Below are 13,958 nucleotides of genomic sequence, written 5' to 3'. Positions count from 1 at the left end.
GGGTAAACTTAAATTATTTTTGCCATTTTTGGTTTCAGTGGTGGCATTAGCATCTAACAACTGGCTTCTGGTCATTTATTAATATATTTCAGATGTCTCTTTATTTTTCTTACTCTAATCAACATTTTCAAACAAAGCATGCTTTCTTGGGAAAATTGTTTTAACTGGCATCCATTTCACAGATTCATTTTTTTTTCACACACACACACACACACACACACACACATATATATATATATATATATATATATATAATTTCATGTATAATTTTTTGATGTTTACATTTCGTGTTGGGTATCTTTTTATTTTCCATTGTGCATATAATCAAACTATAACTAAGAAAACTTATAAGTGCCTGAGTTTGATCAGAATATATTTCTGAAAGTTTGGTAGGCCTATATACTTTTATAGAAATAAAAGAACAGAGCTCAACAGGAATAACCCATGTAACAATTTACAGAATTAAATGCTATTAATTCACAGAAAATTAACATCAGTATATCAACTGCTGCCACCATATGTTGGGGTTTCCTAGATGGCATCACATACACACATGCATATATATATATATATATATATATATATACACACACAACCAACAGAGCTATTAATAGATTTTAAGACATCACCACAGCACCAGAGAACCTCCTGCTGCCATGGAAACAACATTTCCAGAAGAGTTCAGCGAAACTCCAGAAGCAAGTGCATGTCTTGTATCTATGGCAACAAAAGTTTCAGTGGCAGCTGCAGTGTATATATGCAAGAATGTGTCAAACTAAGCCTGCAAGCAATAAAAGTGTTTACTGACACTTCATGCATTACAAGGCGGTCATTCTTCATATTCATGCCAAGTCGTAGAGCGTCTTTTCTTTCAAAAAATCTTTGCTCTATGGGCTTTGACACTTTATGCATTAATGAACCCACTTTCGATTGATAGAGACATGGAATGCAGTTGATCATTATCTGTGCCTGACTGGAATATGACAGTCCCCACTTCTCCTCTTCAAACTTGGCATATTCACAGCAGTCATGAACAGTTTCCACATGAGTGAAAGCAGCCCCAGCAACAGGACAGCACCAGTCATAGAGAGACCACCATGACATCAGGACCCTTAGGACAAAAAATAGACCAGGAATGACAGATGACAATGAGGGATTATGAGCAGAGTGTCTCTAAATAATATCTGACAACTTCATGCCGCCGGATTCTCTCTCACCCACTTCTTTCCTCTCATCTGATTCTTTTACAGTGTAGGGAAAGGATTATCACTAAAAACATTTAGGGTATTATTTACTTCCTCTTTATTATAACGTGAATTTGTACAATATATGAGTGACTTTTTTATGTTCCAAAACAAGTCTGTTTTTTTGTTTTGATTAGTTTTTTGTTCTCAACTTACTTAAATGTATAAAACTTTGATAGCCTAAAAAGTAAAGGCCTGTTGGATTATTGCACCAAAAATAAAAGTAAATACTTGCTCATCAATGGATCCTCTGTAGTGAATGGGTGCCGTCAGAATGAGAGTCCAATCGGATGATAAAAACATCACAATAATCCAGAAGTAATCCCCACGAATCCAGTTAATATGCAATGAAAAGCAGCATGCTTGTAAGAAACAAATTCATAATTAAGGGATTTAATATTCAACTATCGCTTCTGGTCAAAATTTAAATCATGATACAGTACATAATAACGCTTCCTCTAGTGAAAATGTCCATCTACAGTTGTACTCTCACATTAAAATCGACAGACATTGTTTAGAACTGTTCTGGACTGTTTTCACCTGTAAACAGTGCTTGATCCGTGCATATTTCTCTCCTGATTCAGACACAACTTTTTCACTGGAGAAATCAATATTTCAGAGGACTCATATTTTATTTGTTTGAGTATTTGTTTCTTATAAACATGCACACTGTTGAAAAACCAGCATATGGTGGTTAGGTATGTTTTGAAGCATGGTAGCTGGTTTGAACTGGTTTAAGCTGGTCGCGAGGATCTAGTTGCTTAGAACCAGCACATGGCCAGCTTAAAGTAGGTCAAACAAGCTGGCATGCTTCAAAACATACCTAACCAGCATATACAGATTTTTTTTCTCAACAGAGCAGCTTTTTCACTTCACTAGACATTAACTGTTGGATTGGAGTCTTTTGGACTTTCGCAGTTCTCGAGTTTTGAACTCTCGTTCTGATGGCATCCATTCACTGCAGAGGATTCGTTGGTGTTTTGACATCCGGTTATGACCAGACTCTCACAGAAGAACAGCTGCGTGTAGGAACAGTTGTGGTTTCTCAAAGAAACCAGCTTCCCTGTAATTAGGAGCTGCTGGTTTGAGTTGCACAAGATATCATTTGTGTCTTAGTTTTGAAATGCTTTTTCTCACCACCTGTTTGTATGGGTTACAAATAAAGTGTGTGGTATTGTTGCCTCATGCACAGTTACTCCCATCTAGAAGATCCTCTGTAAACTCCAAAGAGACACTTTTAATTATCAAAGAGTAGTTAAAAATTGACACATCATTATTATTTAGGCTTTGTGGTTGTTGGTTGTTATGCAGTGCAGATATTTTGTAATAACACTTTGTAATAGCCAAAACAGGCTAGAAACATAACATCTAAGTTAGAGGTAATTGCTTACAATTCTATATAATTTGATCTATTCCATTCTATTGCATTCCGTTATGTGGCCAAGTCACACCCGAGACAAGACATTTAGTGAAGTGAAGTGAAGTGACATTCAGCCAAGTATGGTGACCCATATTCGGAATTCGTGCTCTGCATTTAACCCATCCAACGTGCACACACACAGCAGTGAACACACACACACCGTGAACACACACCCGGAGCAGTGGGCAGCCATTTATGCTGCGGCGCCCGGGGAGCAGTTGGGGGTTCGGTGCCTTGCTCAAGGGCACCTCAGTCGTGGTATTGAGGGTGGAGAGAGCGCTGGACATTCACTCCCCCCACCTACAATTCCTGCTGGCCGGAGACTCGAACCCGCAACCTTTGGATTACAAGTCCGACTCTCTAACCATTAGGCCACAACTTCCTATTTATGACTCAGCTTCAGTACTTCCTTCACACTAACCTAACAGAGGCATGGGAAAACAAATCTAACTTCCTCCTGAAGCCTTCAGCAGTCATAGCGGTGAACCATGATTTGCATTTGCTTGTCAGAGGCAGATGGGCTGAAGATCAGACACACACAAATAAGCTTATTAATACCTTTACGTCTGAAGCAAATTTGATGTCCAACCACAGCAGTGTCTTACACAAGCAGATTTCCTGTGAGTCACTTACAGGCATGTTTGTTTGTGTTTATCACCTCCTGAAAGGACCAGGCACAGGTCAGATGGATCGACAGACAACCTTAACCTTCACCCGTCACTCAATCTTCTGGCAAGTGCAAAAGTTAGACAGATAAACAAACTGGAAGTAGAATCTGTCCCTGTTTCTACAGAGATATCTGATGGGATTTATACAAAAATTGTCATTGGGAGATTTATGTCAAGGTTTCATTAGAGGTGACTTTATCCACCAATAGTGCCACCAAATGGAATAGCAATAATAATTACCGTTTTCAGAAAGGTTTCCCTAAAACAATCCATAGTGAGTGATATGACATTTTTGTCTCTGTATATTAATGAGCAGATACAAGAAAGAATTTTAATACTGGGAAAAGTTACACACATCACCTTAAATAAAATGATAACATATGAATGCATGTTTTAAAATGCTTTAAAATACAGCAAGTGAATACCAGCAGTGCAAAGGAATGTACAGTAAGAACAGAGCAATTTTAAAGTCACACCAGTCCGACAAAAGCATAACAGCATCGTCAAGTTTCATAATGAATAAAATAAAAATAAACAACTTTATGTGTAACACATATAAAAGAACATTTACTGCTGATGTTGTTAAATAATTCTATCATCAGGAAAATTAAAATGTAAAAATAACAGTGCTGTAAGTGGAAAACTTTACTTATTAAAAAATTTGTTTCTTAAAAATTGTAACTGAAGACTCATTGAACATGTTGACACTGTAACTATAATCGTCTCTCCTATTAATCCTGCTCTGCATTTCTCATCTTATAAAATTAAAGAATATTCTTGTTATTACAATATTTACATTACAACAATAGAGGCCAAAATATACACTGCTGTTCAAAAGTTCTGGGTCAGAAAGATTTTTTATGTTTTTGAAAGAAGTCTCTTATGCATATGCTTACCAAAGCATCCAAAAAATGAACATTTTGTAATTTTAATTTAGATATTTAAAATCAAAGTATATAAGTGTATTAATTTCTTTAAAAAAAAAAACCCAAAAAAACACACACACACACTGACCCCAAATATTTGAACATTTCTAAAAATATTTTGGTATATTCTGCATTAGTCACCACAGTTCTAGATAGTCATATGCCTGGGTGAACCAGTCGTGTGCTGTTGAGATGATCAGTAGTTGTGCTTGACAGAAGCAGAGAAGCAGTGGTGTCATTCTTAACTGCCACGATATGCTACGTTTTGGAAGGTGCTGGTGGCTCCTTTGTAGAGCGGATTATTAGCCTAAAAGATGAGGGAGATTTCCATTAATGACCAGTGCTGCAAACCTCATATATATTAGTAATAAAAACACCAGCACATCTGTAATTCCCACTTTGACCACTCGGTGTCAAGATTGTGTTGAATGATGTTATGTATCTTGAATGTTGATCAAAATCATATCACATAGGACCTCTGTGTTCTACAAGTCATTTTGCTTGAGATTAAAATGGTTAGACTGTGCATGCTGAACAGTTTGAGAGAAAGTAAGACTAATACTAAAATGCTGATAAGACATAAAAGGATGTGGTTGGTTTAGCACCACACAAGTAGTCTGAATGTGAGTCTTACCGCTTCCCACTTAGCCCTGGCTTTTTCCTCCTCAAACTTGGCAAATTCATGACGGTCATGAATGGAGATCAGAAGCTTCCACACCAAGAGCGCAGCCAGTCCCAGCAGCAGGATCGCACCGGCGACCGAAAGAGCGACCACCAAGACATCAGGACCCTTGGGACACTCTGAACATAAATCAGCAGTGACAAAAGACTGATTCTTAAAGAAAAGTTCATATTCTACATTCAGTTTCCATTTGAATCAACTCTTCAGTATCTACTAACTGTAACAGAAGTACAGCCAGTATCTACCTGTCTCTCACACAGACGCAGAGAGTTTATCAGCATGAGCCATGTTTGACAGCTACATGTCACACATTGTCTCTGTGCCCCATCTCTCCTCTCACCTGGTTCTTTAACAAGATAGAGGAAGGATTTTCCACTGGTGTCCTCATAATACTGGAAGTTCTGGACACAGTCGTCCTCATCCTTATAGCTGCAGTTCACTGAGTTCTTCTCATGAAAGACTGGAGAGAACAGATGACAATTAACTCAATACGCTGCATGAAGAACTATAGTCACATAATAGTGTATATTCATAAATAAGTGAACCTTTGGTAAATAATGGATATACTGCAAATATGTACTGTAGATTAGATTTAAGATGTGTCTGTGGCCTGGAGATGTATTATTCTGCATTTAGAAGATGTACAGATGGTATAGATTAGAAATATATACTTCCATTCAAAAGTGTGGGGTTGGATTTATGTTTTATGTGTTAATAGTGACATTAATAATGTTACAAAAGATTGTATTTCAAATAAATGCTGTTCTTTTAAACTTTCTATTCATCAAATAATCCTTAAAACATTTCATCACAACTGTTTTCAGCATCGATGATAATAAGAAACGTTTCTTGGGCGTCTGAAGGATCATGTGACACTGAAGACTGGTCACTTTTTTCATTTTTAATTAAAAACCTATTCAAACAGAAATGTTTATTACTGTTTTTACTGTATTTTTGATCAAATAAATGCATAGGAGATATCTTTTAAAAACATAAAAAAATTACCACCCCAAAAATCTAAACGGTACTGTATACCCTAAAAAGGATTTATATAGGCTACTGCAGATGGGAGATATGTATTATGGATTGGTTGGAGGTAGAGATTACCCAGCTCATCCACCAGCATAATCTCATCTCTGCAGACGTGATTGCAGTTCTTCTCATATAGATCCCCTCTCTTATAATGTTTACACTCCACACACTCCCTGCAGAAACACACATAAATCCACTTTAAACACTTAAGATATGAAAAAGCACCTAAACATGCTTATTCTCTCTCGCTATAGACAGACAGACAGACAGACAGACAGACAGACAGATAGACAGATAGATAGATAGATAGATCTATCGATAGATACACACTCACTTTTTGATGGTGCAGGCGTCTGGGCAGGTGGGACACTTCTCACAGGTTGATCCATAGGCTCCTAGCTGTGTGCACTCACAGACGCCACACACACAGTGGCCACGGCCACTACACAGCATTCCTCCGCTCCCCATGCAGGAGTCCGTGCGGGTCGAACAGTCACAGCTCTCGCCGGACCATCCGGGGCTACAGTGACAGGTGCCACAGTTGCACTCGCCATTACCTGACGGAGACATCAAACAAATGTATAGCTGTTGATGAGCTATGGGAAAATATGGTGTTCATGAAGTTCTGACAAAATTAGCATTTAAAAAATTTCATTGAAGGAGGAACTTTCGAAGAACTACCACACAGCTCTGTTTATAATAACTATACAAAACTACTACAACTTCTACATTCATACAATAGCTTTGTGTGAACAGAATTTAAGTTCACTGTTAACCTTTGCAAATATGCATCATGGAAAAATACATTTGAGAGCTGCCAGCTAGAGGAGGAAAAGATTTGGCACAAAATGAAGGCTATAAACATTCGTAAAATCTTTTAGCAGCCATTACAGTCTTCAGTATCACATGATCCTTGTTGAAAACAGTTATGCTGCTTAATATGTCTGTGGAAAATACGTTTTTATTATTCTCTGATAAATATAATGTTATTAAAGTATTTTAATTTTTGTAATATAATAAATGTTTTTACTGTTACTTTTGGTCAATTTAATGCGTCCATCCAAGCTAATTAAAGTATCTGTTTCTTTAAAAAAAACTTACCTGAAATTTTCAACAATAGTGAATGAAAATACATACTTTACAATTTTTCCATAGTAAGTGTGTCAATTCAGATGAATTATGAAAAACGGTTGATGAAATACAACATGGTTAATACTTAATGTTTGTTACTAAAGCAAGAATTAAACATCAACATTTCCCAAGCAAAGTCATTCATTTCAAGACACAGAATACAGCATAACCAGAGGATTTCAATCTGTTTTTTCTACTGTGTGTGTGTGTGTGTGTGTGTGTATTTTACTGTGCGTATGTTTTATGTTATTTATACCCAGGGGCTATACTTGCTGATTCTTGTTAGATGAAACACCCACCCACTAACTCTAAGATAATAAGATATTGTGTAAGAAAACAATTTTCACAAGGCAGTTAAACAGCAATACCTATCCAACAGTCTACTGAAATTTCACTTTTCAAACTAATATATAATTTTACGCATTTAATTTGCTGTTTAACTGAAGAGAGAAGACGACATGAGCAACCGGACTCAGGTTTCAGGCTAAGCAGGTAATGTGCACAGACACGTAAAACTGAAGATCCTCTACTAAATCAAGCACATCTGAGTCAGACTGCTGCTTGGTTCTAAATCTGGATAAAACTGCCTAATAAGGTGAAACACTGTCCATGTTATGAGGCAAGAACAAAAAGCTGTGTGTAATCCTCACAAACACACAACGTTTTTTCTGATACAATGAGTCAAGGCATGTCTAACCTCACCTGAACATATTTGTCCTTTGGAACGGAGGCAGCTGAAGTCGTCACATTCACAGTACGGGCCCCAAACCTTCCCAAAATCACTGGAGCGACAGGCACACTGGCCACACACACAGTCTCCGTGCCCACTACAAACCGGCGCTTCTGGGTTGGGGCTGCATCTATCTTGTTGGGTGGGATTATATTCACCCTCGGAGCACTCACAGCGAGAGCCCAGTCGGCCCGGGTCACACAGGCACACGCCGCACTCCAGGGTACCATTCCCGTGGTGACATGACGGGCTGGTGGGCTCGGAGGACTGCTGACAGTTGCATTCACAAGCAAAGTCCACAGTCACCTGGAGGGTGTCTTTAAAGCCCATTGGCTTCACCGTGAAGGTCCGGCTCTTCTCTTTGGGGCAGCCGTGAAGTTTTGCCTCAATGTTAAATGAAACCTATGGAAGAGTAATGTAACGGAAAAGAGGTTATGGGTTCGATTCCCAGGGAATACATGATATATAAATGTAATAGATGGAATGCAATGTACAGTGAAGGCCAAAATTACTAGAACACTTGGCATATTTAAGAGGTTTCAGTTGTTTTTGTTGAATTGGCCATTAGAATATCCATAAAACGAACTACTGCCGGAACTAACTGTGACAGAAGGAATCTGCTGGATCATTGAAAATGATGGACTGGCCCCTCAAAGTCCAGACCTCAACCCCATTGAGCAAATTTGGGGCGAGTTGGAAAATAAACTGGACAGATCTGTTGTACATTCAAAGGAAAGCCTTTGGCTTGAGTTGCAGAAGGCATGGGATCACATTAGTGCTGTCGTTGTTAGGAAATATGTGACCCTGGACCACAAAACCAGTCTTAAGTCGCTAGGGTATATTTGTAGCAATAGCCAAAAATACAAGGTATGGGTCAAAATGATCTATTTTTCTTTTATGCCAAAAATCATGTTCCATGTTCCATGAAGATATTTTGTAAATTTCCTACTGTAAATATATCAAAACTTCATTTTTGATCAGTAATATGCATTGCTAAGGACTTCATTTGGACAAATTTAAAGGTGATTTTCTCTATATTTAGATTTTTTTCCACTCTCAGATTTCAGATTTTAAATAGTTGTATCTCGGCCAAATATTGTCCGATCCTAACAAACCATACATCAATGGAAAGCTTATTTATTCAGCTTTCGGATGATTTTTCGGATGTCTTGTGGTCCATGGTCACAAATATTTACCCTATGCCAGAGAGATGCGCTGCTGTAATTGCTGAAAGAGGTGGACATACCAAATATTAAAGTTAAAAGTGAATAAAAACAGTACAACTCACTTCATCTGATATTTGTTGTGCTAAAAGCAACCATCTGCATGTTTCATGAACATTATGAAAATGAAATCATGTTTTAAAGGCAAAAAAAGATCAATAGTTTCAGATCTGTCAGGTGTTCTAACAATATTGGCCACCTCTGTACATAGCTTTGAATAAAAGCATCTTCCAAATGTAAAAGTATTCCCTGTAAAACAAGCGCTACACTTCAGCACAAACTCTTTTAAATATCCAACATAACTAAACATAAAAGGTCTTTGCCTTTGCTAAAAAAAGAATTCAGAAAATAACACTTAATTACAGCATTAACACTATCATTTCAGTCCTATGCAAAGCATGCAGTGAACTAAAATCCAGTGCAACAAAAACAATAATCCCAACACAAATTAATTCAGTAAGCTTTACATATACAAGTTTTACGTCTAAGTAGATTGAACACAATAAAATTGTGATAAAATGTTCAGCAATTGTGTAGCCGTAGCTTATTTTAATTGAGTAAACTGAACAATAAGCAAAAATTCATTTTTCTAGTGTGTGCACCAAGTGCTGACCATATCTCCAATTTTGAGTCCAGCACAGGACTTGACACCAGCAATGACCTCTCCACCCAGACATGTTGCGTTGATGAACAGAGATAACTCATCTGGCAGACCCAGCAGCTCCAGCTCAACCTTAGACCTGATCTTCTACAAAAACAAATGGCGCAGAGATCAAAGGTCAGCCTCTCTGAATTCTCTCTTTATTTGAATTTAAGCCCTACTAGACTGAAATGGTAAAATATCTCAAATTAAAAAAGCAAACACAGCCATCCTAACCAACAAGTTCTCACAACTCAGAGGCTGTATTAATTCCTGGCAAAGTGACTTACGGTATATGCATCCAGAATGAGTTGCACAACATTTCCAGAGTCTCTAGAGAGCGTTTCGACCGCAGAGCCAGGAATCAGCTCGCTGTAGTTCTGTAAGAATACAGGAAACATGACAACACCCCATAAACATATATGAATGTCTGCATTACAGACAGAGACATATTGTACATACTGTATGTGTTTGACAAAAACATAGAAACTCACACGATACAGTTGCACCATAGAACTGGTTACAGCAAAGATGAGGTTGATGTTATTCTCAGATAATTTGTCCGTGATCATACCAAGTGAAGGATAGTCCTACAAATACACTTAAAAATTAATGTATTGCCAAATTAGCCATCTGTGTTTTTTAATGTTTCAAAAGAATGCTCTCCAAGGCTGCATTTATGATTAAAAAAATAGACTAAAACATTATTTTGTGAAATATAAAAATAATACATTTCTAGTTTCATATATTTTAATATATTTTAAAATTTCAAATGTATTTCTGTGATGGTCAATCTGTCACATTAACCTTCAGAAGTAATTATTATATGTTAATTTTCTTCTCCAGAAACATTTCCTATTATTAGCTATGTGGAAAACAACAGTGCTGCATAAGAGAGAGAGATTTTTGGTTTGATGGTTTGGCTGACCAGGATAGTGGACTTGTCATATTCATTGTTGCCGTTGATATGGCACTCTCCATCATGGGGCTGAACGATTCCAGCCAGCCTGGCATCCAAGGCCAAATGACTTCTGTCATCACTTGTGAAGATCAGCAAATGAGATGCATCAGGCCTCCATCCAATTTTGTCCTGGAAGAAAGAGAAAGGATGTCATACACAAAGGTAAAGAGAACAAACACAAAAGGCGAATGTTCCCTCTAGAATATCCTAAGGTTAATGACTTTTTTCCCCAATAGATAATGTAAATTTAGCTCAAAAATTAAAATTCTCTTCAGGATTTGGGACTATTAACAGAACAGCTTTACTCAGATTGTTTGTGAGTTTCACTTCGTCTGTGCATTTTGTGTCACCTTGCATACTACTGCTTGCATGATAGCATCAAATCCACCCTCAGGGGCATCTCTGTTTCTGGACACTTTCTGCTTCTTCACTTCCTCTGTGAAGCGCTCTACCTGCTCTGTCAGAGACAGCACGTTACGATAGCCGAACTGCGGTGGGCAGGGTTCAGGAAACCTACAGCAGTCAGAGCACAGCAGGGAGACAGAAACCACTAAACTTAGTCACTCACTCTGTTTGTCATGTGCTTTTCTAATGTGAAATGAATCAGGGCTTACTTATAACAAGGATTCTGGATGACTTCTTCAGAGTAAATGTACATGTAAGGTGAGAGTGGTTTGTCTACAAAAGCTCCAAATCCCATGCGCAGATTGCTGGTGACGCCCCGTAAAGCACTGGCCAGTCCATTGCCCAGTGTATAAAGCTTCTGCAGGTCGTCCTTCATGGTATTGGTCATGTCCATCAGGTAGTACAGATCAACTGGGTAATCAGCTACTTGCTTCACAGTGACAGTGAATTTCTTTGAATCGTCTTGAAGAGAAATGTGACAGAAGAAAGGGTTAGAACTTTTTAAATTTGAAGACAAAACTCAGCTTTTTGATTTCTTTTGGCAGAAATTAACATGGGATTTTTGAGAACAAGATCTGTCAGAGACTTACTAGCTCAAGCAACACTTAACATTTCAACTTCAGGTTTAAAACTTCATGACTTTTCCTACTCTTATGTGTTCATAAACAGTTTATAAGCAGACCTTGGGATTTGAAACAAGTAATAACATGCTGCAAAAAAAGAGAAAAATTTGAAGAGGTGAAATAATATTATATATTAATATAATATTATTTCACCTCTAGAAATTTTCCCCTTTTTTTCTTTTCTTTTCGTTAATATATAATATATATTATATATTAATGAAAAGAAAAGAAAAGAAATTGAATATTTCCTAAACTGTGCAATGAGAAATATGTAATTGGATTGCACTGGTAAATATAGTTTGTGAAATATAATGGTTTGTTTTAATAACATACCTGGCCTGAGGGTCAGGTGGATTTTTTGTGGTTGGATCTGAGTGATATCATCTGAACCCCCTGCCTTGTCGCTCAAGGGTATGTCCTCTAGTATCCTCATGCTGCTTAATGGAAACTCAATAAACTTCACGCCACAACCAGACTGAATGAGACTGTCTCTGAGATCACAACGGGACAAACTCGAGCCTCCCTTTCCAAAGATCTGACAGATACACATACATTGATAACAATCAGAGGGAAGCATTTCAAGCAGCCATTTGGGCGTCTGTGCAGGAATGTTTAGTCATATATGTGGATGTAATTTTGTTTTTTACCTCCTGAGAGCACCAGGCACAGGTCGGATGTATCGACAAACATTCTTTACAGGTACTCACTCCTCTGGAAGTGCAAATGTTAGAGCCTAGAAACAAGACCATCGTTAAATTCAGAAGTGGTTTCTTTCTACTCTAGAAATTTCGGTCCCACTTTATATGTGACCCTGGACCACAAAACCAGTCTTATGTGTCAATTTTCCAAATTGAGAGTTAATAAATGCATAAATAAGCTTTCCATTGATGTATGGTTTGTTAGGATCGGACTATATTTGGCTGAGATACAACTATTTGAAAATCTGGAATCTGAGGGTGCAAAAAAATCCAAATATTGAGAAAATCGCCTTTAAAGTTGTCCAAATGAAGTTCTTAGCAATGCATATTACTAATCAAAAATTAAATTTTCATATATTTACGGTAAGAAATTTACAAAATATCTTAATGGAACATGATCTTTACTTAATATCCTATTTTTTGGCATAAAAGATAAATGGATAATTTTGACCCATACAATGCATTTATGGCTATTGCTACAAATATACCCCAGCGACTCAAGACTGGTTTTGTGGCCCAGGGTCACATATTAGGTGGCTTTAACTATGATGTACTTACATCAAAAAATAAATACAATGTACTTATTGTAATCATATTGTATTGCATAACACTCCTGCTGCTGTTGAGGTGGGATAAGGTCAACAGATTTTTCAAAATTTAAGTACAATGTAAGTACACAATAAGTGCATTGTATCAAATGATTAATTTAAATGTAAGTACATAGTAGTTAAGTACACCTAAATTTCTTTAAGGTTCTATTTTTACAGCCTCTCAAGTGTGTTGAATCAAGCTACAGAGTGATCAAATGCAGGAAATAAAAAAATGTTTGCAACAGCAGCAGACACACATTCTTCTCATTTTTGAGTCATTAACTAAACAAACAATAATAAAAGGCAAACTTACCTGCAGCTATGGAAACTAGAAGTAAAACTGGCACCCAAACTTCTATCAAATTCAGTCCCATTTTAATAGATCCAACAGTAGCCCCCTGCCTTAGAAGCTCTGTTTTGACTCTGATTCTCTGATGCACAAACTGGGAGTGGAAACTGCCATTCTGGGACATGTAAGGACAGATCACCTAACGTGTTTCACCTTTTTTGCAAGCGCAATCTGTTTCATCAAGACACAAGGAAATGTGTAACCACGGGCAAGTTAAAACTCAACAAATGAACACCGAATGACAGCTTTGGGCGCCTACATTTTACGTGCGCGTGCAGATAAAGGCGCAGTATTGTATTCAATAAGTTCTTTTATTCAACAGCTTCCACTGTTTTCACACAAGTCACTGTCTTACAGAGAATCATCAGAAAAAATCACAATTTTTAGCAAAACGGCCTATTAAATATTGGGTATTTACTATTATTTAGGCCATATAGTTTATTTTCCCCTGTGTATTCCATTTGTTCGTTTTATTTATTCAACCATTTATTAAGCTTATATTTATATTGAAGTTGAACCAGGTGTTTGGTACCATCTAGTGGTCATATTAATGCAAAAGCATTTCACCTCCATCAAGTATATGCTTACTGCAGCAATTTTTTTGTATTTTACTCCTGCATGAGATGAATATTTTAC

General features: G+C 37.3%; 1 protein-coding gene across 1 annotated transcript; it reads right to left on the bottom strand.

The window, feature by feature from the left end:
- Positions 1 to 3,486: 3,486 nt before the first annotated feature.
- On the bottom strand, positions 3,487 to 13,522 carry LOC306853419 (integrin beta-3-like). Its single transcript, XM_079390812.1, has 15 exons — positions 13,287 to 13,522; positions 12,333 to 12,418; positions 12,019 to 12,220; positions 11,272 to 11,524; positions 11,008 to 11,170; positions 10,625 to 10,786; positions 10,191 to 10,286; positions 9,987 to 10,076; positions 9,670 to 9,804; positions 7,806 to 8,235; positions 6,307 to 6,529; positions 6,048 to 6,145; positions 5,281 to 5,400; positions 4,893 to 5,059; positions 3,487 to 4,565 (listed from the first exon to the last, which is right to left on the bottom strand). Exons 1-15 carry the CDS (start codon positions 13,444 to 13,446, stop codon positions 4,500 to 4,502), a joined length of 2,451 nt encoding a protein of 816 aa, XP_079246938.1. The 5' UTR covers positions 13,447 to 13,522; the 3' UTR covers positions 3,487 to 4,499.
- Between the last annotated feature and the right edge of the window lie 436 nt (positions 13,523 to 13,958).

The sequence above is a fragment of the Barbus barbus genome, assembly GCF_936440315.1.
Source record: "Barbus barbus genome assembly, chromosome: 3".
Taxonomy (NCBI): domain Eukaryota; kingdom Metazoa; phylum Chordata; class Actinopteri; order Cypriniformes; family Cyprinidae; genus Barbus; species Barbus barbus.
Note: the sequence above shows the minus strand (reverse complement) of the source record. Positions and strands in the feature narration are given on the sequence as shown.

Coding starts and splice junctions, on each gene's coding strand:
- LOC306853419 (XM_079390812.1), bottom strand. CDS start 13,446: ATGTCCCAGAATGGCAGTTTCCACTCCCAGTTTGTGCATCAGAGAATC. Junction 6,530..7,805: donor CAAAGGACAAATATGTTCAG/GTGAGGTTAGAC, acceptor TGTCTCCGTCAG/GTAATGGCGAGTGCAACTGT. Junction 5,060..5,280: donor CTATCTTGTTAAAGAACCAG/GTGAGAGGAGAG, acceptor ATTTATGTTCAG/AGTGTCCCAAGGGTCCTGAT.